The sequence below is a fragment of the Nanorana parkeri genome, unplaced genomic scaffold, assembly GCF_000935625.1.
Source record: "Nanorana parkeri isolate BGI_ZX_2015 unplaced genomic scaffold, ASM93562v1 scaffold637, whole genome shotgun sequence".
Lineage (NCBI taxonomy): Eukaryota > Metazoa > Chordata > Amphibia > Anura > Dicroglossidae > Nanorana > Nanorana parkeri.
Genome location: NW_017306905.1, coordinates 493,573 through 519,402, shown reverse-complemented (window position 1 = coordinate 519,402; position 25,830 = coordinate 493,573). Strand labels below are relative to the sequence as shown.

Here is a 25,830-nt window from a genome sequence, read left to right as displayed (position 1 = left end):
GGACAAAGGCCAGGCAGAGAGGGAGAGGCACGAGTCCTTTAGGAAAGTCCAGTAATTGAGGTCACAACGAGCCGGGGTCAAAAGCCAGGAAATCCAATTCAGTACAAGTAGGGAGCAGGCCGTAGAATATCCAAAACAGTCCGAGGTCAAAAGGCAGGCTGCAAGCAAGGATGGTCGTTTACACAGGAACAGGTCAAATCCAGGGGAATCAGGTATATACAGGACGAGGCTAAACGGGAGACAAGGAACACGATCAAGCTGACAAGACAAACCAGCAACTAGTGGGCGTTTGAGCTGGGCTTAAATAGGGCGGTGAATCCATCTATGATGTAACTTCCTGTGCGCCTCTTGGCGCGTATTTGTTCTCAGCTGCGCCTGCGCGTGTTTGTTCTCAGCTGCGCCTGCGCGTGTTTGTTCCCGGCTGCGCCTGCGCGTGTTTGTTCCCCGCTGCGCATGCGCAGAGCGGGAGTTTCGCTGACACCTCCTCTCTTGGTCAGCTGATCTCCTCACATGGCTTCCAGTATCACCTCTATGTTGATGACACTCAAATCTATCTCTCCACTCCACAACTCACCGCTTCAGTCTCCTTACGCATCACTAACTTACTAACTGACATATCCGTCTGGATGTCACAACATTTCCTAGAGCTCAATCTATCAAAAACTGAGCTTATGGTATTCACACCCCCTGCGCGCACCCTCCCCCAACTTTTCAATCATGATTAATGGCACAACCATCCAACCCTCCCCCCATGCCAGGGTGCTGGGTGTCATCCTTGACTCGGACATCACCTTTCTTCCCCACATCCAAACACTATCCAAATCCTGCCGCCTTCGTAACATCTCCAAAATACACTCCTTCCTCACCAAAGAAACCACAAAGTTGCTTATCCACTCCCTTGTTATCTCTCATCTCGACTACTGTAACTCCCTCCTCATTGGCCTACCTCTACACAGGCCATCCCCTCTTCAGTCTATCATGAATGCTGCTGCCAGAATTATCCACCTAACCAACCGCTCAATGTCTGCAACCCCCCTCTGCCAATCCCTGCACTGGCTTCCAACAGCCCAAAGGGTAAAATTCAAAATATTAACAACCACTTACAAAGCCATCCACAACTCTGCCCCCGGGTATATCTCTAACCTTGTTTAAAAGTATCACCCTAACCGTCCCCTATGCTCCTCCCAAGACCTCTTGCTCTCTAGCTCCCTTGTCAACTCCTCCCATGCTCGCCTCCAGGACTTCACCAGAGTCTCCCCCTGTGGAACTCGTTACCCCAACCTGTCCACCTATCTCCTACTCTGTCTACCTTTAGGCGTTCCCTTAAGACTCATCTCTTCAGGGAAGCTTATTCAACCTAACCACTAAAATATAAATCTCTCAAACAATTCATCCCCACACAGCTACCTCCTCACGTATCACTTCCCCCTCCCTTTAGATTGTAAGCCCTCAGGGGCAGGGCCCTCCTCACCATATTGTCTGAAATTGTATAGTAATTGTAATGTCTTCCTTATATTGTAAAGCGCTGCGCAAACTGTTGGCGCTATATAAATCCTGTATAATAAAAATAATAAGGACATAGTATGGAATGTCAAAGGATAAACGTAGACATAGCTTGTGGACGTGTACACTGAAAGCGGTCAGTCACAGCTGAAGGTGCGCTAACTACGTGTAGCTCTTCCTGTGTATTAAATGCTTGGTCTCATAAAACATCAAGAGGCCCAAGGGAGCCATCCAAGCTGCTTACCTTGATGGGAGTAGTGGCGCAAGGTTTCACATTATTCACAGCAAAAGATATGCTTAAGTTAACTGGGGTTTTTTAACAAAAAAAAGTGCTCCAGTCTTGTTTGCCATAATGTGCTAACATGCACAGCAGCCATGGCCCGGCATCATAAGAGTTAGATCACACCCATTGATACTATAATGTTAATAACTTACCCCAGGAGTAAAATGGACTCACCACATTTATGAAAGCACTCGGGAAGATATATATTTCAAGGGTACTGCAGCACACACATTTTGACCCTTTCTTAGGAACTGACTTGCTCCTTTCTTGCCCATGACTTTAATAGGTGCACACACAGGCCAGTAGGAAGGTGTGGAAGGCCATAAGGGGTGAACATTTGCATATAAGAGCCAACATGAATTTGGGGCTCCTAGAGCATTAAGGAATATTTTATTGGGCATCTGCACTGCATTTTAAGCCTGGGCCTACTTTTGGATAAATTAGGGAATAGATAAAATCCTGGTTAAGTTACTGGTTGTTCAACTAAAAGGTCTTGTCTACCCGACTGTTTGTGTGTATAAGTGTATAACAATATGTTGTTGCCTGTTTGATAATTTCTTTGCATATAAATACATTTCTGTTTGCTATGTTTTAATTTCTTTTGCTATATACCAATACATTTTGGTTGTGATGAACTTGAACTCTAGTGCCTGAACCCCCGTTACCAGAATAAATACTTGTACATAGAGAGGATTATATAGCTAGTCATATCTTAACATAGTATTTTGTATACCGTAACACCTTGGATGTTTTCGCTATACATTCCTGTATTCACTTCAGTTAACCTTAAAGGAGAATTATGAGGTGAGTGCTTTGCACTCAGCCTCATAATCTGAGCCGACCTGTGACAATGAAACTGTCACAGGTTGGCTCAGTAGATCCGTAAGTGAGCGAACACATACCGGTGCTCACTTCTCGACCTATCCCTGCAGGTGAGCCATGAAAGGGGAGTGACTGGATTCCCCCCTCCCCTGTCCGATCCTCCAGCGCTGACTGGTGGAATGGACGGGGGAGGGGGCGGGTACAGCTGGCTCTGCCTCTAGATAGGCAGAGCCAGCTGTCATTCATGCAGTTGGGCGGATCCAGACATAATCGTCGGGATCTGTTTCAGCTGCTGCAGCTCGCGGTATACTGAGCTTTGGGTGACGGGAGGACGCTAGTTTCTGTCCTCCTGTTACCCTTCGGAGAACTATGGGGAAAAGCACTAACCCCATAGTTCTCCTTTAAGGTTCCCTTATGTTAAAGAGCTTGCTAACTAGAGTCATTGGGGTTGATTTACTGAAGGCAAATAGGCTGTTCACTTTGCAAGGAAATTTGCACTTTGCAAGGGAATTCTTCCCTTAGTTTAGTGAATGAGGTGAGGCTCTCCTGACTTCCATCTGACAATCATGTGCAAACAAAAAATAGGATTTTTTGTACAGTGGTATTGTGTGGCAATCCCACGGTGGAACTGTGGGTTGTAGTCACCCAGGACTCTAGGCCAGAGGGACTGAGCTGTTCCAGGAAACAAATTATTTTGCTGGGAAAGAACTGGCATTGCAGTTCTCTCCAGAAAACCTGGATTTGGCATGGGATCCTGGAACTGGGAGATTTCAAAGAGAATTGGGAGGGATGAAATCTCCGTTCCTGGGTCCATGGTTTAGTAGGGACCAGCACCTAATGATTGCACACCTGTGCATGGCCCTTATGGAAAGGGTGCTGGCTAATGCTCTGGGCCCCACCTGGGAGACAGGTGAACTCCACGCAGGAGTCAGAGTGGAGGCCAGTACAGCAGGGTGCTGTGGGTTGAAAGAACCAAATGTGCAGGATAGCCCAAGACTGGGGCTGTCTGGAGGAACAGACAGTGGCCTGAGAGTTTGGAGCAGCAGTGCTGCAAAATGCAGAGCCAGGAGGCTGGATGGGCATGTGTTGCCAAAAGATGCTGAAGAACCCCTGCGAGGGTAATTGGCTTGAGTTTTTTGATTTAATAAAAGAGGGCAAGGAAGCCCTTTAATGAAGATTTCAGCGAGTGAATGCGTCCTTAATGCGCTAATGAGCAAATTCTCACAGTACTCACTGTGAAATCCTTTTTTCTGTGTTCATTGTGGAGATCTTGATCTCTGTACCGATGGGTTATACTGCCACTTGCCGGAGTAGGATGCTAGGCATTAAAAAAAGCTTGGCCACACCCCCAGCTCAGTTAATCACATAGCAGTAGAACTAAGGCACAAAAAAAACCAAAAGAAGGGAGGGTGCTGTGTCCTTCAATGAACACAGAGAAAAGGATTTTACGGTGAGTAAAATTGAAGAATTTAGTTAATTGAAAGACACAGCAGAGATCTTTTATAGGATGTCTCAAAGCAGTGCCCACCGAGGTGCAGGAACAATAAAAAAAATTGAATAACAAAAAATCACAGCTCAAACAATCTAAGCAGCCACCTGTAAAACTTTGCGACCAAAGGAATAATCATCAACATCAACACTAAAGAAACAAATAAAGGTGTGTGCCCACGACCAGGTAGTCACCTTACAGACTTGAGAAACAGGTGTCAAAAAGATAGCAAAGAAAAGATGAGGCTTTGAGGGCACCAGGCGGCAAGTACCCATAAATAAAAAAATTGCTTGAGTAAAAATATTATTTTATTTAGATACAAAAAGTATAAAATAATGAAATATGATACATATGATATTTTGATTGTTCATTACTTTATTTGATCAGTCGTTGTTCAAATCATCTACAACGTTGGGATCTTGTTTGTATGTTGCTTAATCATGTTTATCATGCCCTAATTCATGGAACAGAGTGGGTGCTGGGGGTTTTCTAATATGATACAACACAGATTTTAACCCTATGCTATTATGGCCATTTCATTCTTTTATACTTTTTGTATCTAAATAAAATAATAGTTTTACTCAAGCAATTTTGTGATTCATTGGTACTTGCCGCCTGGTGCCCTCAAAGCCCCATCTTTTCTTTGCTATCTTTTTGACACATAAACCAGGGGTGTGGCACCAAACACTCAGGATCTTTCCACCAAAAACCTTTTTTTGTCATTCGTTACATACACCTGAGCCCTGCACTGCAAATGTTTCTTATTTCTAAACCCTGCTAACATTCGAGCAGTGTATGGCCAGCTTAATAAAGGGGGATTTTGTGAGTATAAAGACTGTAAGACTCTGGACTGCGTACAGTTTTCTCTATAATTAGTTTCAAACTCAACTTTAATCTCTGGAGCGGGATACTTGCAGCAAGAATCACAGGGGGGTCCAGACAAATGTGGTTGCTCAGCCTGTACAAAGCAATGACAGCTGCCACAGTTGTCCACCTGTGTTAGTAGGTAATCTCCCATGGAGAGATTACATCCAGTTAGCGTCAGATGACAGCCCCTGGATGCAAACAGCCATGGGAGAGGCCAGGGGGCACAATTTTGCACTTGGCCTCTGGCAGCAAAAAGGCTAGGAACAGCCCTGCCACTACAAGATGGGATTTGACAGCTCTGACTAGGAAGTGTTTACGTGGAGAACTGCATTCTTTCACCATAAGAGGGTTATGATGGAGGCAGCGAAAGGCTGTTGATCATTAGCTGACTTATAAAGGTTTCCGAGGTGGCAAAAACATGTTGGAGATGCATATTCAGTACTATGTTTCTTCTCTTCTGATGAAGGATTGGAAAGCAACTAAGTGAGATAATATAATAAGAAGAGATTGTCTCTTGTTAGCTCTTGATTGTCAAAGTCAGTGCCATCCCTACAATGAGAGTAATGGGCATCCTTCTAAGACTCTTTGGGTCACATGGGGGGCAGGCGTAAGGGCTATACACATCCCCCCTCCCAGCTCTTAGCAACCTGGGATGCTTCGGCTGGTGTCCTGCCCAGTGCTTGACAACCAGTGATGTTACTGGTTGCCAGGAGCTGAGTAGGATCCTCTGGCTAGTATCCTATCTAGCTCCTGGCAACTAGTGCCATCAGTGAGCTGGGCAAGATGCCTGCCAGAGCTGAGTGGTCCACCATCAGGACCCCTTCAACTCCTCCCACCAGCAATTAGCCCCCCTGGTGACCACCAGTAACCTTAGGTGGCAATTATGCTAGGGACACCCCTGGTGAAAATCTTTCTAAAAAAAAAAAGCAGGGGGGAACTCAAGCAGTGCTCAATACTACAATAATACTGAACTGTTATTGAAAGGTCCACTTGAAAAAATAAAAAAATACACTCTTAAAAGACATTTTCATTTTGTTCCTACTATGTCTTTGCCTGGAGGTAAACTTTGACGCTTGCCTAAAAATTACAGCCAGACAGATTGTGAACCTTGACTGAAATAAAAAATTATATTTTTGATGTAAAACCTGTGAGATAGTACATGATAAAGAAAGCAAATATTATTCAAAGAAGAACCATATATAAAGTAACTGCTCAAATATCTTGTTTTAATAACACTTTGAAGACTATATAAGAATAAACATTTGACAAAGAAGTCTGCAGACCTTCAAGATATCAAGCAGACTGTATTACAGATAAACTGCATACACATATTACATTATAACCTCAGTTACTGCATGGAGAGGATTATAGTGCTAACTCACTGCAGAAATGGCCGGAAGATGGTTACCTCTTAAAGCCATAGCATGTGTTGGTGTCTTATTACTTATACAAATTACAACTCTAATCACTGAAGTGCCGTGTTTTATCAGGAAAATAGATTCTGCGTTTAATACTGGATATTTCCTGGATGGAGATATTATCATTGGTGGGATATTCACCGTTCATCATTATTATGGTGGAGAGGGCTTCAGTTATCTCTGCTTTCTGTAGGTATAGTTTTATTCTTAAAGCTGTCTGACTGTCATATCATATGCACTCCTCATCTGCGCATACCTTCCTCTCTACAGAATGCTGTCCTGCCCATACTGCCACCTGTCATAACCTTCAGAATCTTCTTCTGGACATATTTTCAGCTGTCATACCCTCCAACACTCCTCTTCTGCTTATACTACCCTCTGTCTTTCCCTCTGCACTGTCATACGTTCTGTCACTCGTTTCCTGCAAATACTGCCTCTTGTCATACACTCCTCTTGCTTCTAGTTCCCCCATACTCCTCTTTTGCAGATACTGCCAGCTGTCATATCCTACACATTCCTCTCCTGCAATGTTGCCATCATTATACCCTCCACAGTCTTCTGCACAGGCTTCCATCACCATGCCCTCCACACTCGTTTCCTGAGCATGCTGCCCTTGGCATACCCTCCACACTCTTCTCCTGCTTGTGCGACGATCATTATACCCTCCACACTCTTCTCCGGCACATGCTGCCTTTGTCATACTTTCCACACTCTTCTTTTGCACATGCAGCCATTGTCATACACTCTATTCTCTGCCATCGTCATACCCTCCATGCTCTTTTCCTGCACATGCTGCCATTATCATACCCTCCACATTCGTCTCCTGCACATGCTGCCATTTATATACCCTCCACACTCCTCTTCTGCACATGCTGCCATCATCATACCCTCCACACTCCTCTCCTGCACATGCTGCCATCATACTCTCCATACTCCTCTCCAGCACACACTACCATCTTCATACCCTCCCCACTCCTCTACGGCACATGCTGCCTTCTGTCATACCTTCCATACTTCCCTCCTGCACATATTGATTTGAAGAACTAATTTACATGTTCCTCTTCTAAGCTCTTTTAGTAAAAGTATTATATTCCTTATAACTTTAAACCTTTCTTATTCAGGGGTAATTAAAACACAAATGCCAAGATCAAAGGTAACTTAACTTTGGACATACAGTATAATGCTTTTATTTAGCAAAATTTGTGATACATTTCCTACTTATTTTTATATTGTAGGTTGGAAAATTGACCAAAAAATGTTTAAACAATGCAATTTACAATTATTATAATTACAATTATAATACTTTTTGACATTTTAAATTGATTATGATTTTTTTAAACTGTCTTCTATCCTATTGGCTGTCCATTTGTGGGGCCTTCACAGTGTCCCAAAGACTAAAACAGCTACATGATGATGATGTCACAGCAAGGGGCAGCAACATGACAGCAGCAGGACTGGACATTAGTACTAGATCACCTTTTCCCACTACTGGTGCCACCATAGGGCAAATGACTGCAGATTCAGATAAGATACAGCAGATGCAGAGTTGTTGGCTCAAAGTGACACTAAACTTAGGAGTTAAAACTTAAAAATGAACCAAGTTCCTTAACTATTAACAAAATGTATCTTATTTGTGTATCACTCGGCTGTAGATCCTCAAATCATCTCTGAATTGGCGCGGACACTGTCCTTCCTTCTGGAGGGTGGCCACTTTTGTTCCCCATGGTCCCTGTGTGTGTTGTAAAGTAGTCACCGCTCCAAGCTCACTCCCGTGATAGACTACAATCTCACGTTTAGTTTACTCATTTGCATTGAGATTGTTGTTTTCAATAAACTTTTTATTTTTTAAATCTGCACTTTAAAGCCATACACTGGTAGATTTCCAAATGAAAGCTCTTTCTTTACCACCCGATAATACCATCAGACATTCGACAAATATCAAATTAAATTTCATTTTATTTTAACATTCCATTTTGGAATGAATGGAGTTTTTTGAACAAAAACCACATTCACTGTTGGAATTTCGCTCATTCGAGAAAAACATTTCTATCCTGCTACTTTGAGTTTTTTCGTCACATCGGTCAACATCGATCATCAATTGGACCCCATCAACTAATAGAAAGTTGAACGAAAAATCTTTTGTACTAAAGTTAATTCGGAAATCTACTAGTGTATGGCCAGCTTGTGTTTCTGTCTGGTTTCTTGGTACCCTAACAGCAACCACACAGGGCCCATGGGGAACAAAAGTGGCCCCCCTCCAGAAGGAAGGACAGTGTCAGCACCAATTCAGAGATGATTTGAGGATCTGCAGCCGAGTGAGACACAAATACAGACATAGATACATTTTTGTTAACAGTTGAGGTACCTGAATGCATTGTTAAGATTTAACTCCTGAGTTTAGTGTCACTGTAAGCAGGAAAGTGCAAACTCACTGGATTTCTGGTAAATCATTCGCTGTTTTTCTGTACTTGTAACATTTGTAAAGAGACCCTGCTTCCAACTTAAAAAATATAAAGTATATTTTAAAGCACAGAAGAAAAAAAATCACGAAATGCTTACTTGCTGCATTTTTCCTTTTCATTAATTATTTTTTTATTGACTTGCAAATCCGACTACTTCATGAAGAATCAATTCCCTAGCAGAGCTTCATCCCTCCTTACAAATCGTAGCCCTCTCCTCTTCTGGGAGTATCTAAATATTGTCTGTGGTGACCAAGCTTATTGGCATCAGTGTAATTTGAGTGAAAGATTTAGGTAAACTGGGGCATCTGAGATCCCATAAAAGATGGGAGCAGCTTCAGGCCATTTGGGTATATATACAGATAAATAACATGTTAAATGTACCTATAATCTTATAGGAAGATTTTTTTAAATCCATGGTCTAGCAAGATGGTCTTAAATAAGGGAGAGCTCGGGCGTGTTCGTAGCTCCACGTGCCGAGCCCGCCAGGAAGCTGCCAATCACAGATACTGAGACATTTTCCCGGTCCGCAGCTGCAGAGATCGGGAAATGTCTCAGTGGCTGCGCGCTGTCAGCTTCCTGGCGGGCTCGTGGAGCTGGGAACAAGCCCAAGCTCATCAATAGTCTTAAAGAGACTTGACAAATTGCTTTAAGAGCCCATGCATACTTTTTCGTTCTGGTGCTTTGCTTGATGTATGCTATGTCCAGCGTTTATGTACAAGTGAATGGGCTGCCAATGGATTGGAACTGACAAAAAATGGACATGCAGCAATTTCTCTAAAGCATTGCATGATAGTGTATGCTGCTATAGTGCATGTGTTGTGGTGTGCTGCAACATATTGGTCTAAATAGGCTCCAAGGTAACTCAATGTATATGCTTAATGATAATACACCGTACTTCCCCTTAACAACATTCATTGGTAGATGTATACTGTAATTAATAGTAGCAGTAAGGGGAGAGGTCTGGACCACCCCTTCAGTCACCTTGTTCATACACTTGTCCACTTGTTTTCATTGCATTTGTTTTTTTCTCACAGGCCCATGCCTTTTTACTACAGATATGTTTTGACTTTTATTTTTGCCATCAATGAAATAAACAATAATCCAAATATTTTACCCAATTTGACTCTGGGTTACCATGTGTATGATTCCTGTAATGATGTGTGTAAGGCTGTAGACAGTGTCCTACGGATCTTATCTGGTTCTGGTGACACAGTTCCTAATTATTCCTGCCGAGATCATGACAAACTGGCAGGTGTTATAGGAGATCAGTCTTCTGAGAGTTCTCTACATGTGTTTGATATCCTAAATATATACAGATATACCCAGGTAAAATTGATTTACAACTTTGTATTATCAATATACAGTATTTGTCACTGATTCACTAGATCTTCTGAGAATTACTGATTACAAACATTTTTGAAAAACTTGTCTGTAAGGTGTCTGTTTTTAAACAATTTGTAGAGACATTCGCCTTGCAGATCTCTGAGAAAATGCGTTCTGTATGAATAGAGGCAAAAACAAAGTTCTTATTATATTTTCTTTTCTGGTGGAGATGAGGAACACAAAAAATTGATTCTCCTTAGCCATTTGTTTTGCCTCTATTCACACAGAATGAACATTTACAGAGATTTGCAGGGTGAATTGCTCTGCGAATTTGTTCTAAATAGACACCTAAGTGTACCTTCGTCTTTCCCTATCCTGTAGGGCATTTATTGTTCATTCCTATTGAGAATTCACTGGGGGTCACCTAAATGCACACCAATACTAATACAGCTTTGCCCTCCCTCAGCAGTTTGGTCTCATGTTATACTTACTGGTAATCCCACTCCTGTCAGCTCATAGGTATGAGGTTTGTCTAACGCCACACATTTCTCTCAAATGCTTAAAATTCTGCACATCTGTCAGGCATTCATTTGTGTTTTTTGCTGTGTGTCTAGGATTCAGAATGAGGGACTGTTAAGTGTTAGAGGATGGTTATTATAGGGACAAACTTAGGGGAATGGCAAGATTTACAGTTAAGTGTTTATTTAGAAAGCAGTGAATATGTCTTTCACCAGGCAGTCCCTGCAGGTTAATCTTCTTGGTGCATGTGTTTAAAATCATAGTGTTTCACATGCAGCTCACAAAGCAGGTGAATAAAGCAGTAAATATGACTTTTGCATTTGGTGAAATTCACATTTACTGCCTTATAATTATACCCTTTTTGTTGGCACCGAGAGCTCTTTGCCAAAAACATAAACAAAAAGTTCTGTAATGTTAAAGACATTTTACAAACATTGCAGGTGAATATTCTTGGTGCATGCTTTTAAAATCACAGTGTTTGATTCACCTGCAGATGCATAAAGCAGTAAATATGACTTTTGCATTTGGTGAAATTCACATTTACTGCTTTATAAATATACACTTATTGTTGGCACCGAGAGCCCTGTGCCAAAAACACAAACAGCTGTTGATCTTGTTAAAGACATTTCACCACTCATCCAAAATGGCTACCACAGTTCAAACAAGCATGAAAGACATACCTCAGCTTTAGGAAGGTCAACTCTGCAAGTCAGAACTTAGGAGTCTTTCTACACTTAAGGAGATGGGACATTATTTTGAAGAGAGTGACATGCAGATTTTGGAGAACAATTGCTTTTCAAGAGGCATGGGAGAGGTAATTGATATCAAGCTGAAACAGCCAACTGGAAACAGTGATGAGGGGTCTTGAACACTATCTTTCATCCACATATAGTGCTGTTTTAAATGTCTAAGCAAGCAACCGGACAACAATTCACCCCTCTAGCCAGGTACCTCATACAATTAACACCTGCCCCAGACTTTACAGCCCGAGGTGATCACATTATGTAATTACAACAGGGTGGCTTCAGAAGCTTTCATATTGACATTATGCTCTTCAACATCTGCCTTGACACATTTCATGATACTATGGTGATTGGCTACGCATATGACTATAAATGCTGTGGTATGCTCTTGACACTCATTTGAACTGAGGGAGTCAGGTGGATATGTGGTAAAATGTTTTCAACATTACAGAAAAATTCAAATCCAATATGGCCCACTACTACTAGCAGTCATGACTGCTTGTTTCTAAAGTGAGTAGGCATGTGACTTGCTCGGTGCAACAATAATTTAGCTTTCCTTTATTATCTTGTAAGTAAGTTTTAGTGGGCGTGTGTTGGGGCATTAAAGAATAAAGAGAGCAAGATTTCACACCCCAAATTCATTGATTAAAAGAAACTACATTGAGTAAATTCCACCTTAGGGTGTGCAATTACCGAAAGGGGAGGGACTTTTAAAAAATACTATAAACTCTCTAATTGTATAAAAATATTAAATTAATTTATTACATAATTGGAAATAAATAAAATTGAAACATAATTGGTCTATTCCACATGAAATATAGGTGTCACTTCAAGTCAACAATTGTTATTAAAGTAGGACATAGTAGATGACTCATTCAGATAAAACCTGACATGTTTCGCCCTACTGGGCTTCTTCAGAGTACGCATGGGAATCGTGTCAAGAGAGCAAAGCAGCAACAACAATCGAGGGAATCAGTAAAAGAGGGTTGTATTGAACAGGCACAAATAGGGATTCATAAAATAATGATTCAATGAGAATGATAAGTGAAATAAACTCTGTGTAGTGATACAAATATCATATTTATTTTGTTTATATAATATTAATAATACTGAGTAGTGACAATTAAATTTATAGTGACTAATGAAGCATAGTGATTAATGTATGTGAAATTGTGTACATGTACAACAAATGGGTGAAAAAATAAATTAAATATTGGTGAATAATTACTTAAAATATCGAAATACTCATAAATGTGTGTGCATAACAATAATAAAACATTTAACAATATGCATAGTCATAAAGGTTGCATAAGTGAAACTGAAGATAGCAATCAATAAGTGCAAGTGCAAAAGTGCCCAGATGCCAAGATTCCCAGATTCCTTTATTATCTTGTTTAGATCAGTTATGGTGCAACAGATCCTCTCCTAACCAATAAGCACATCTACCCTTCCTTCTTCCAAACACTCCCTAGTGACCAGACTCAGTATCTGGCAATTGCTAGGTTGATGAAACATTTTGGCTGGACATGGATTGGTGTTATAACATCCCATGATGATGCTGGCGTGAAACGAAGTCAAGAGTTAAAGAGAGTGGTTGCTGTTTTTGATATATGTATTGAGTACATTATTCATATAGTTCCTGAAGGTTTTCCAGAAAGACAAGAAATGACACTTACAAAAACAGAGATATTTAATAAATCAAGCTCGAAAATTGTTATTCTTTGTTCCATTTCATTGACCATCATCAGGTTCATTGGGCAAGCAAATGACGGTCATCATGATAAAACATTAATTGTTCCAGCAAGCCCTATAGTCCACTATCTGCTTGCTTCAACATTCAAGACATTGCTCCACGGAAGTCTGGTGTTCTCACCTTCAAAAAAGAACATCCCAGATCTGAAAAGATTTCTAGATGACATCAGCATCACAAATCGCCCAAATGACCTTCTGCTAGAACATATCCTTGCAATTTACTTCAACTGCCTAACCTCAAATCAGTTATTAAATTCTGAGATTGAGAGCCAATATGTTAAAGCACTGCATCCATGCAACAGCAGTGTCAAGATACGTGAACTAGCCAATCATCAATATGACACTGAATGGTTTGGCACAGCTTACCAAGTTTACAAAGCTGTTTATGCCATGGCACATTCTCTTCATGAAATGCAATTGTTTATGTCCAGACATTTTGGAAAAAGCTACCTAGCAGGTCATAAATACATCAAAAAGGTAACAGAATCTCTGTGTCTTCGACTTTTCTCTCACGCCGATATTTAAAATGAGCTCATTAGACTGGAAATTGGGTTAGGAGGGCCCTGCTCGTGAGAGCTTACAATCTAGTAGGAGGAGCAAGTGATACAAAAGGTAATAATTGTTTAGAATGAGTTAGTGGAAGAAGTAAAAGGGCAGAAGTGGGATAGGCTTCCCTGAAGAGAAAAGTTTTAAAGAATCGCCTAAATGTGGACAGCATAGGAGATAAGCAGACAGATTGGGATAAGGAGTCCCAGAGGGTGGGAGACACTCTGGAGAAATCCTGGAGGCAATCATGGGAGGAGGTAATGAGAGAGCTAGAGAGCAGGAGGTCTTGAGGGGAGCGGAGACGACTAGGGCTGCAACAACTAATTGAATAAATCAATAATAATCGATGATGAGAATCGTTGGCAACGATTCTAATCATTGATTAGTTGATATTTGATTACTTGCCCCCTTCTGCTCCTCCATTCTTCTCCCTGCTGGTCCTGGCTGCAGCGGTCTGTGTCCCTTTCAATCCCTGATGCTCATCGCGCCTGAAACGGCAGAGGCAGCAGAGACACAGACCACTGCAGCCGGCACCAGTGGGGAAAAGACTGCGGTGACTCTGCAATCCCCCAGTGCCCCCCTCCTGTACCTCTGCTGCTGCTCCATTCCTCCTCCACTGCCCGCACCATTCCTCCTCCTCTGCCTGCCCCATTCTTCCTCCTCTGCTCGCCCCTTTTTCCTCCACTGCACGCCCCATTCCTCCTCCACTGCCCACCCCATTCCTCCTCATCTGCCTGCCCCATTCCTCCTCCTCTGCCTGCCCCGTTTCTCCTCCTCTGCCCACCCCATTCCCTTCTCTGCTCCCCCATGCCCCCTCTTCTCCCGGTGTTCTATCAATTCCTTGGGCTCAAGTACGAGGGATTGATAGAATACCGGCGTCAAGTCTCCCATCTGCGACTGGAAACAATAGCCAGCCTGCTATTGGATATTTTAAATTGTGATAGCCAATAGCAGGCTGTCTATTGCACCCACCCACTGCCTACTGTCAGTCAGCAGAGGAGGACCTGAAGGAGAACTTTCTCCTTCAGTTCCCTCCTTTGCTGATTGACAGCAGGAAGTGGATGGGTGCAAAAGCCAGCCTGCTATTAGCTATTGCAATTTAAAACAACCAATAACAGGCTGGCTATTGCTCCAAGCCACAGCCTGCTATGTTGACATTCAGCTGCCTAAGCAGCTGAATCCAATGAGTGCGCTACACATGTCAGGTATTGCCGCATATATTATTTTAAATTAAGGATGGCATTTTTTTATCTGATTAATTGAAAACAATTATTGGCTAACTAATTGATTATGAAAATAATCGTTGCCTGCAGCCCTAGAAAGGACGGTTTGGGTGATGTTTTGAGATGAGGTTGGAGAGGTAGTCAGGGGCTGAGTTGTGGATGGCTTTGTATGTTGTTGTTAATAGTTTGAATTTTATACGTTGGGCAAGTGGGAGCCAGTGGAGCAATTGGCAGAGAAGGGCGGCAGACACTCAACGGTCGGTAAGGTGGATGAATCTGGCAGCAGCATTCATAATAGACTGAAGGGGGTAACCTGTTTAGTGGTAGGCTAACAAGGAGGGAGTTACAGTAGTGGAGACAAGGGATTGCAAGGGAGTGAATTAGAAGCTTTAAGGTTTCCTTTGTTTAAAAGGGGCACATTTTAGAAATGTTACAGAGATTGAGTTGGCAAGATTTAGATAGTGATTGGATGTGGGGCTGAAAGGAGAGCTCAGAATGAAGGATTACACCGAGTACCATGGATTGACTGGAGGGTTTGATTGTAGTGCTGTTGATTGTGATGGAGAGGTCGGGGGAATGAACATAGAGAGAAGGAAATATAAGCTCAGTTTTGTACAGACTGAGTTTGATCTAGTGGTGTGACATCCAGGCTGAGATGTCAGTGAGTAGATTGGCGATACATGAAGAGACAAAGGGGGAGAGCTGAGGATTGGAGAAATATATTTGGGTGTCATCAGCATAAAGATGGTATTGGAAGCCATGGGAGGCTATCAACTGAGCAAGGGAAGATGTATAGATGGAGAATAGAAGGGGCCCAAGGACATACCCTTGATGAACCCTACAGAAAGGGGAAGAGGAGAGGAGGAGGTAGAATTGTAGGTGACACTGAAGGTGCGCTGAGATAGGTAGGGGGTGATCCATGAGAGAGCAGAGTCTTGGAGGCCAAGGGATTGGAGTTTATTAGGGAGAAGCGGGTGGTCAACTGTGTCAAAGGCAGCAGAAAGGTCTAAAAGTATGAGTCTAGAGTAGTGGTCATGGGTTTTAGTAGTTAGTAAATCATTAATAGGTTTTAGAAGGGCAGTTTCTGTGGAGTGTTGTGAACGAAAGCCAGATTGAAATGGGTCAAGGAGATTGTTAATGGTAAGGTGGCAGCTCAGGTGGTTGTAGACCGTTCAAAAAGTTTGGAGGTAAATGGGAGCAAGGAGATGGGTCCCAAGTTGTTTAGAAAAAAGAGGGTTTTTTTTTTAATATGGGGATCACAATTGCTTGTTTTTTTAGTTTCAATATACAGTAATACCTTGGTTTACAAGTAACTTGGTTTGAGAGCGTTTTGCAAGACAAGCAAACATTTCTGAAAAATGTTGCCTTGATATACAAGCAAATGTCTTGCAATAAGAGCAAAATTCTGTAGAAAAGCGCCACCCGAATAAGGCTGTAGCAGTGCGAGCGATGAATCTGTTTAACGACAATGCAACGTCACATTGAATAGATTCCTTGTTAAGGTTTCACAAAATGAAAAAGATTCCATTGAGTCAAGAGATAGCAGTGATTCCGTTAGTGACAGTGAAAGTCGTCCTATACAATAATCCTCCTCTCTCTTGTCCCCCTCACACCAGCCACAAAGTTACCGGTAATTGGTTTATTTTTCTTTATATTTTATACAGTATTATATTACAGTACAGTATTATATTACAGTATTGTAATCATTTTATATGAATATTTTTGGGTTGTGGAACGAATCATCTGAATTTCCATTATTTCCTATGGGGAAATTCGCTTTGATATACAAGCGCTTTGGATTACAAGCATGCTTCCGGAACGAATTATGCTCGTAAACCAAGGTATTACTGTAGTTTATTGTCATTTTCTGTCAAATTCAAGTAATTAGTACATACACTCAAACAACAAGTACATGTATGTGGATATGTTACAGACAATGGTGTTTATATATAACAAAACATTTGCTCTACGAAACCGACACACAATTGCATGTTTAAAAGGGGTAGCGATGACACCCTTAGAAAGAGAGAGATTGAAGATGTGAGTAAGAGAGTGTGGAATAAAGCTAGAGGGTGACTGGAGTAATTGTGAGGGGATGAGGTCCAGGGGGCAGGTGGTTAGGCATGCGTTAGACAAAAAAGTAGCGACTTCGTCTGTTGTAACTAAATCAAATGAAGAGAGTAATGAATGTGGTGGTATACAAAGTGCGTTTGGAATGGGAGAGGTCTGGAAAGTGGAGATTTCTTAGCGAATTGCATCAATCTTATCTCTGAAGTGATTGGCAATCTCCTGGGCAGTCAGTGAGTTGGTTGGAGGAGGCAGAGGGGGACAAAATATGGAGTAGAATAGAGCTGATGCAGACTAGATGTTCACGCAACTGACAGCTGAGCGGAGCCAGCCGTGATCTCACTGCTCGTTCCCCCAAGATGTAATGACAGATCAGCGTCCCCAAATGACCTGGGGGAGCTGATCTGTCATTAAACAATAACAACTGGGCGGAGCCGGCCATGGCATCACGGCCAGCTCCGCCCTGTTGTTATTTATTGCCCGGGGGCCTGCTAGAATACTCTGGCAGGTGCCGTCCAATAGGAAACAGTTGGGCCAGGAAACAGTTTTATATTTTGCGGCGGGAGTTCGTCGCATGTGGTCGGGTCAGCATCCATCTGTTTTAAAAAAAATGTTTTCTTTTCTTACATTTTTTTTATTATTTTCTTAATTTTCCTGTTTTAATTTTTTTTATGTTTCACATTTTTCCCCCCATTTATTTAACTTATTCTCTATTCTTCTCCTTACCTCGGAACTGCCGGAGCTTCGTCTCAGGCGATCCAGATGTTGGATCGACTGAGTCGAACTCCTTCTGCACTTTGACTCAGCCGAACATGCAGAGCTGAAATCAGCCGTACAAGGCTGAAGTGAATAGCCAAACGGTTTTCGGCTCACTTCACTTCTGCTGGTTTATTCACACGGCTGCCTTCGGCAGCTAAGTGAATAACCCCCTAAGAGATTTCTGACATTTAAAGTTCTGCAATATTTTGTAATATATTTACTCAGTAGCCCATAGCTCAATTTTCAAATGTCTATTCTTTAAGCACTTTCTACCAAGAGTTCGATTCCAAGATCCAGTGGGGGAAGACGTCTATTTTAATGAGAAAGGAGAAATGGCTACTTTTTACAACATATATAGTTATGCGGCTGTAACCAATAATAGCTTGAGATACCAGGAATTAGCAATTTTTAATGCATCATCCCAAGAGCAAGAGGCACTCGTAGTCAACCAAGGTGTATTCTATTGGAAACATGGCATGGTAAGTGTGTAACTAAAGCTAAATAAAATCCAATATATAAAAAAATGGGAGGTTATATAGGTAGGGCATATAAGTGTATTTTTATACAATAAAGGAAAGCTATGCTGAGAGGAATATGTAGCCTTCTACTACCGCTAACTTGGTTTCTATCGGTGCAGACTCACCCATTCAGCACCGCTTATCTTCCTTCCCATGAGCCCAAGCAATAAAGGCTCTTGCCTTGCATTATACATAATGTATATATACAGTATATATCTATATATAGATATATATATAGATTTTATATATATATCTATATATCTATATATATCTATATCTATACACATATACTGTATGTAGTCACCCTGCCCTAAGCTGGGTGATTTCTTAAACTTAGTTCTATTGCACTGTGCTCAGTCTAGCTAATTTGATAGTCTGTGATAATTTGGCTTTCCCCAAGTGTTCTGCTATTGTTTGTATCCGCCTACTGCTGGGTGTGACCTTGCATAATAGCACACTAGGGCTAAAAGCTCCAGGAGGCTTTTTAAAATGGTTTTACTTTGGCTTTAAGGCATCCCCCAAGCATGGTAGGATTTGTTTACTTTTTATGTTGTCCAGTAAGCCGAACTTTATCTGGTTTGCTCTTAGCCATAAGGCACACAAGGAATGGAAATCGGTAAGCAATTTCAGTAGGGTGTAAGATTTAATTCCCTAGAGCCAGCACACAGTGGTGGGGTAGTTCTGAACAGTGACACTATCTCCCATGTTAAAGGATATTTCCAAAAGGAAAATAAGGAAGAATTGAATGGATTTTCTTATCTTTCCTATTATCTTATAGACTTTCTTTATATTTATTATTGTTTAGATTCCCACTGCTACATGTTCTGAAGAATGCCCTGAAGGTTACAGAAGAACCATAAAGAAAGGAAATCACCGATGCTGCTTTGAATGTATCCAGTGCTCAGATGGAGAAATCTCTAATGAAACAGGTGAAAAGTCATCCTTCACTTTATATATATATATACAGGTGAAACTCGAATAATTAGAATATCGTGCAAAGTTCATTTATTTCACTAATACAACTTAAAAGGTGAAACTAATATATGAGATAAACTCATTACATGCAAAGCAAGATAATTCAAGCCGTGATTTGTCTTAATTGTGATGACTATGGCTTACAGCCATAAAACCCCAAGAACCCCAAATCCACAACCTCAAAAAAGTAGATAATTACATGCAATCAATAAAACAAGGATTGTACATAGAACAATATCGGACCTCTGAAAAGTACAAGCATGCATATGTACTCAGTACTTGGTTTGGGCCCCTTTTGCAGCACTTACTGCAATTACTTTTGCATGATATTCTAATTATTCGAGTTTCACCTGTATATATATACACACACACACACACACACACATACATACATATATATTCATAATTTCTATTCTATGGCTCCTTTTTTTTCAGCTGTAAAAGGGATTGCTTCAAAATAAATGAGCTACCTTACTGCAACGCACATTGAATTGTGACATAATGTGCATGCATTACCCTGCATGCCATAATGAACCAATAGTGAACTAAACCTAAAATTGTAGGACTATAAATTGTCTACATTCTCAAATTAGAAAATTCATTTTTCAATATTGAAAATACTAAAACCATGACAGTGCTCTAAATTTCACAGTGTAATTTTTGCACTTTGGGCACTGTCACTGTGATTGTTAATACTAAGCACTTTGTTACCTTCAATGACTGTAATAATACAATAGGTGGAGAAGTTAGAGCATCTGCCTTGGGTCAGCCAAACATGCTCTGCGCCAAAGTGCAGAAGGAGTTTGACTCAGCCGATCCAACATCTGGATCGGCTGAGCCGAAGCTCCGGCAACTCACTCGCTACCGTTCACCCAAAATTCATAGGGGCCGAACGGCAGTGAGTGAATAGCGGAATGCTGCTGAATGGCATTCGGCCCGGCTATTCTGCTTGCTACCTCCGAGGTAGTGAGCAGAATAGAGCAAAATGTAAATAAATGTAAAAAAAGATGTTTAAAAAGTATTTTTTTTTTTTTTTTAAATACGAAAATTTAAATAAAGTTAAGAAAATAATAAAAAAATTTAAAGAAAGAAAAAACCCCCCCAATAAATTAATAAATAAATAATAATAAAAAAGACGCACACCAACCTGACCACACACAACATAATGTCAAATCTGACAGATGCCGGCAAAATATAAACAATTGGGCGGAGCTAGCAGTGACAGCTGCCCAGCTGTCGTTTGCGTGGAGAACGGTTGGCCCGTGAATAGCCCATACAGCAGCCCTTCAGTTCGACTGAAGAGAAGGGCTCCGGTGGCCGAAGTGAGCCTAAGGATCAGCCGAAGCTACAGCTGGATCCTTTGGCTCTACAGTGAAAAACCCTCTAAAAAAAGTGCATTTCAATTTTAGAATTTAGTTCAAACACCTTTTTGATGTTTAAGTGTTACTCCTTATGCCTTTCATTCCCAAACAATCTTTGTAGAAAAAACATTTTTTATTGACTTTCCATCTGAACTTTGTTTTAGATAAAACGTCATGCATAAAGTGTCCGGAAGACAAGTGGCCGAATGATAAGAATCAGTGTTTTCCCAAACCAGTGGAATACCTCTCATACAAGAATGATCCAATTTCCATTGTAGTTTCTGCAATCTCTGCATTATTTTTTATTAAAACGTCAATTATTTTGGGCATGTTCATAATATATCGAGATACTCCAGTCATCAAAGCTAATAATCAAAATCTAAGCGTCCTATTACTGGTCTCCATAATGTTGAGTTTCCTCTCTATTCTTTTGTTCATAGGCCGTCCAATGCGCGCCAGCTGCATGGCTCGACACACCGCATATGGAATAATCTTTTCAGTGGCTGTAGCCTCTATTCTGGCCAAGACTATCATGGTCTACATGGCCTTCAAAGCCAATAAGCCTAGACATTCCTGGAGAAAATTGGCTGAAATAAAAGTTGCCAACTCTGTTGTCCTTATCTGCCCATTTATCCAGGTTTTAATTAGCTTAATATGGTTATGTATTTCCCCTCCATTTCCAGAAAATAATATTCATTCATATCCAGGCAGAATTTTCATTCAGTGTAATGAAGGATCTGTGGCGGCATTTGCCATCCTCCTGGGTTACATGGGACTTCTAGCAGCTGTGACCTTCATTGCAGCTTTCCTGGTCAGAAATTTACCAGATAGTTTCAACGAAGCCAAATGCATCACCTTCAGCATGCTGGTGTTCTGCAGTGTCTGGATCGCTTTTATCCCAGTTTATATGAGTGTTAGTGGGAAGAATACGGTGCTTGTAGAGATACTTGCCATCATTTTTTCAAGTGTTGGAGTTCTTGGCTGTATATTTCTTCCAAAATGTTACATTATTGTGATAAGACCAGATTTAAATGTAAAAAAGATTTTACTGAGGCATGCTCACCAACATTCAAAGCTTTCTCATTCTAATTTCTAGACATTTGACATTAAAGAGAAACTATAGCGGTTTTTGGTGAATTTTAAGTTAAATTATTTTTGAAAGTTAATGTTTTTAAATGTTTTGTTTAATTTGTTTTTGTTACATTAAATAAATAATATTGGTGCTTCCATTCTTCAGAACTGAAAGTAAGAGAGAGCAGTGCTAGTTCTGCACTCATCAGGTGATGAGTGCAGGACCCGTTCACACCACAAAGAGTGCGTTTCAGAGCATTCAGCCTCTGGAACGCACTGGAACGCAACCTGGCTGGCTCCCTGCATTCAGAGGCGGGAGTGGGCATGGCGGTGCATTGAAGTCCATGCTACATGCACTATTTTTGCAGATCACAATGGACCGGAACACAGGCACCAATGTGCCACGTCTTCGGGTGCCAGCTAACACACTGCAGGTGAGGGGCATGGCTGCGATGCCATTGACTTCAATGCACCGCCACGCCCCCTCCAGCCACTGAAGGCAGGAAGCCGACCGAGTTGCACTCCAGTGCGTTCTAGAGGCAGAATGCACTCTTTATGGTGTGAACCAGCCCTAAAACAGCATGGTACTGAACAGCAGGAACTGTCCTTCCCCTGGGCCATTCAGATACATGTGTCTCCATATGTTTGACTGTGTCTACAGGCCTCTTTTTAAGTCAGAACTGCTTCTCTCCTCATACAAGTCTATGGGAATGCAAAAGCAGCTTTACGCAGGTCAAGTGCCAGTCAGAAGGGGGCCAACAATACATTGAATATACCTGTAAAATTAATTGTGGATGACCTTAGAACAGTCACAAACCAATATCTAAAGTTATTTGCATTTGCCCATAGACACCATCCCTACTCTTAGATCCTTTTATTTAAAACTGTTCATAACACAGTAAACGATATGCTTAAAGTGACATTAAACCCTTAGATGTTTTAACATAAACCAATACTGTAATGTGTGCCTTACTGTAATGCATGGTTGTTTCCCTTCTCTTTGCTGCTCTTCCTTTTAAATCCTCATGTCTTCTCATGCTTGGGGAGAACTTCCCTTTTCAGCTCAGTGCCTCTTCCTGTAGTGCTGGCTCAGGTTACAAGCCTATACAAACGTATACACAGACACCGTGTATCCATTCCTGAGACAAGGCAGTCTGCTGCAAAACAGAAGTTCTGCAGAGCATGAGAACAGATACAAATTTAAAAGGAAGAGCAGCAAAGAGAAGGGAAACTACCATGGATTACAGTAAGGCACACATTACAGTATTGTTTTATGTTAAAAAATCTCAGGGTTTAATGTCACTTTAAGTTAGGTGTTTGTTTTTTTTTAAACAAAAAGGTGCTCCAGATGTGTTTGCCATAATGTGCTAACATGCACAGCAGCCATGGCCTGACATCATAAGCATTAGATCACACCCATTGATACTATAATGTTAATAACCTGCCTCAGGACTGAAATGCACTCACCACATTTATGAAAGCACTCGGGAAGACATATATTTCAAAGGTACTGCAGCACACAAATTTTGACCCTTCCTAGCAATGTTAAAAACTGACTTGCTCCTTTCTTGCTCATGACTTTAATAGGTGCACACACAGGCAAGTAGGAAGGTGTGGGAGGCCATATGAGTTGAAAATTTGCATATTAGAGCCAACACTTTGGCGCTCCTAGGGCATTAAAGGTGAACTATGGGGTGCAAGGTTTTCTTTACTTTTGGATTCCATGGGCTATAGGAGTACATTTTGCAATTTACTCCTACAATTCAAAATGCACCCTAAACATACAATTGTTACTTTAAGATGGTGGACGGGGCTATGCATGTTCCTTGAGAACTACTGCGCGTCCATGAATACATGGGCATGCGCAGCAGCTCTCTTCCTACCTCCGTCCCCGTCGTCTGCGCCAGCAAATTACAGCGCGTGCATGGAAGGCCGTTTCCCCTCAGTGCTTCCGCCCCTCTTTCCTCTCTCTTCATCTTGAAAATGTGCAGCAGTTGTATGGAAACCTGTTCCCGTAAATCTTAGTTCCCCTGACTGTTCAGCTATTACCATAACCCCGCCTCTTCCTCACAGCTGCTTAGTATTTACATAGCCCAGCCCCCTCTCTGCAAGCTCCGGTGTTCTATGAGAAAGAGACGAATGTCTCCTCTCACATTGTGTGCTCTAATCGTTCAGCTTCAATCCCCCGCCCACTGCACAGGAAATCTCTGACTTGTCTACCCGTCACATGTCACCGCTCTCAGTGTTAGTATGTAAATACTAAGCAGCTGTGAGGAAGAGGCGGGGTTATGGTAATAGCTGAACGGTCAGGGGGAACTAAGATTTATGGAGAACAGGTTTCCATACAACTGCTGCAAAAATCTGATTACTGAGACAGAGCAGGAGAAGATCGGATGAAGAGAGAGGGAAATACTGGTAAGAGAGAGGGAAAGAGAAGGGAGGCTGAGTCAACTTGCTGCTTCTCAGTTGAGACTCCTGCTCCCACATGTCAGCGTGCACACTCCAGCCGTACACCGTGTGCTTGACAAGAGAAAGCGCAGCCACGGCAGAGAGAGTTAGAGGGCGGGGCTGCATTCCCTGTTAACGCCCCCTAAGAGGAAAGAAGCTTGGAGCATGGCTGCAGGTGGCTGTTTTCTGTGATTTTTTATTAATTTATCTGGGATGTGCTGCGACTTTAGAAAAGAAGAAGAATGCTATTAGAGTAAACGCAAGAAGTACTTTTATTTGCCTTTAGGTCATAATTCTCCTTTAAGTAATCTTTTATTGGGCATCTGCACTGCATTTTAAGTCTTGGATAAAGTAGGGAATAGATACAATCCTGGTGAAGTTACTGGTTGTTTAACCAAAAGGTCTTGTCTATCCCACTGTGTTGATATAAAAATAAGTTGTTGCCTGTTTGATAATTCCTTTGCATGTAAATAAATAGATGTGTGCCATGTTTAGATTTTTTTGCTATACAGACATTCCTTGCTTACCAACTTACCTGTTTTGCTCTTCACTCACCTCATAGTTCTAGCCGACCTGTGACAATGAGACTGTCACAGGTCAGCTCAGTAGATCGGGAGGTGAGCGAACAGATACCAGCATTCACTCATCACTCGATCCTGTCACGGCTCTCTGCCGTAACAGGGGAGGGGCTGGATTCCACCCTCCCCGCTCCGATCCGCCAGCGCTGACTGGCGGAACGGACAGGGGGCGGTACAGCTGGCTCTGCCTCTAGATAGTCAGAGCCAGCTGTCAGTCAGGCAGCTGGGCGGATCCCGGCACAATTGTCGGGATCTGCTTCAGCTGTGGCGTCTCAGTATACCGCGAGCAGCAGCTCGCGGTATAATGCGGCTTCTCAGTATACCGCGAGCTGTATACTGAGCCTAGGGTGAAGGGAGGACGCTAGTTTGTGTCCTCCCATTACCCTAAGGAGAACTATGGGGAAAAGCCTTAACCCCATAGTTCTCCTTTAAGCTGTGGTAACAATGCACTCTTACCTCACATTATATTTTTCATTATATCATCCAGTGTTGCCCCAATCACTCAAAAAAAGGTAAATATGTGAGGGCTTTCTTAGGAGTCTTATCAGCTGACCAGCATTTAAGCTACAACATATGGTGAAAACTGACAGCCAAAAAATTAATTCTGGAAACAAGAAGTCCGGTATCTAGCAAAGCGTTACACACATATTAAAAACCAGAAAATAATTGATCCATCAGTTCCACATAGACAGGAGAAACATGTTCACTCTCCAGTCTGATTTGAACATTGAACTGATCACTCTCTAGCTTGATATGGTTATCCATTTCCCCTCCTTTTCCAGAAAAGAATACCTACTAATTTCTAGACAAAATTATCATTCAGTGTAATGAAGGATCTCCGGTGGCATTTTCCATATTCTTGGGCTACATGGGGCTTCTAGCAGCTGTGAATTTCTTTGTGACTTTCCTGGCAAGAAATGTATCAGATAGTTTCAATGAGGCCAAATACATCACCTTCAGCATGCTGGTGTTCTGCAGTGTCTGGATCGCTTTTATCCCAGCTTATATGAGCGTTACAGGGAAGAACACTGTGCTCGTAGAGAGATTTGCTAAAATTTCTTCAAATATAGGAATTCTTGCCTGCATATTTTTTCCAAAATGTT

General features: G+C 41.7%; 1 protein-coding gene across 1 annotated transcript; it reads left to right on the top strand.

The window, feature by feature from the left end:
• Positions 1-15,445: 15,445 nt before the first annotated feature.
• Positions 15,446-21,726, top strand: LOC108792396 (vomeronasal type-2 receptor 26-like). Its single transcript, XM_018563164.1, has 3 exons — positions 15,446-15,586; positions 19,100-19,223; positions 20,795-21,726. Exons 1-3 carry the CDS (start codon positions 15,446-15,448, stop codon positions 21,724-21,726), a joined length of 1,197 nt encoding a protein of 398 aa, XP_018418666.1.
• The last annotated feature ends 4,104 nt before the right edge of the window (positions 21,727-25,830 follow it).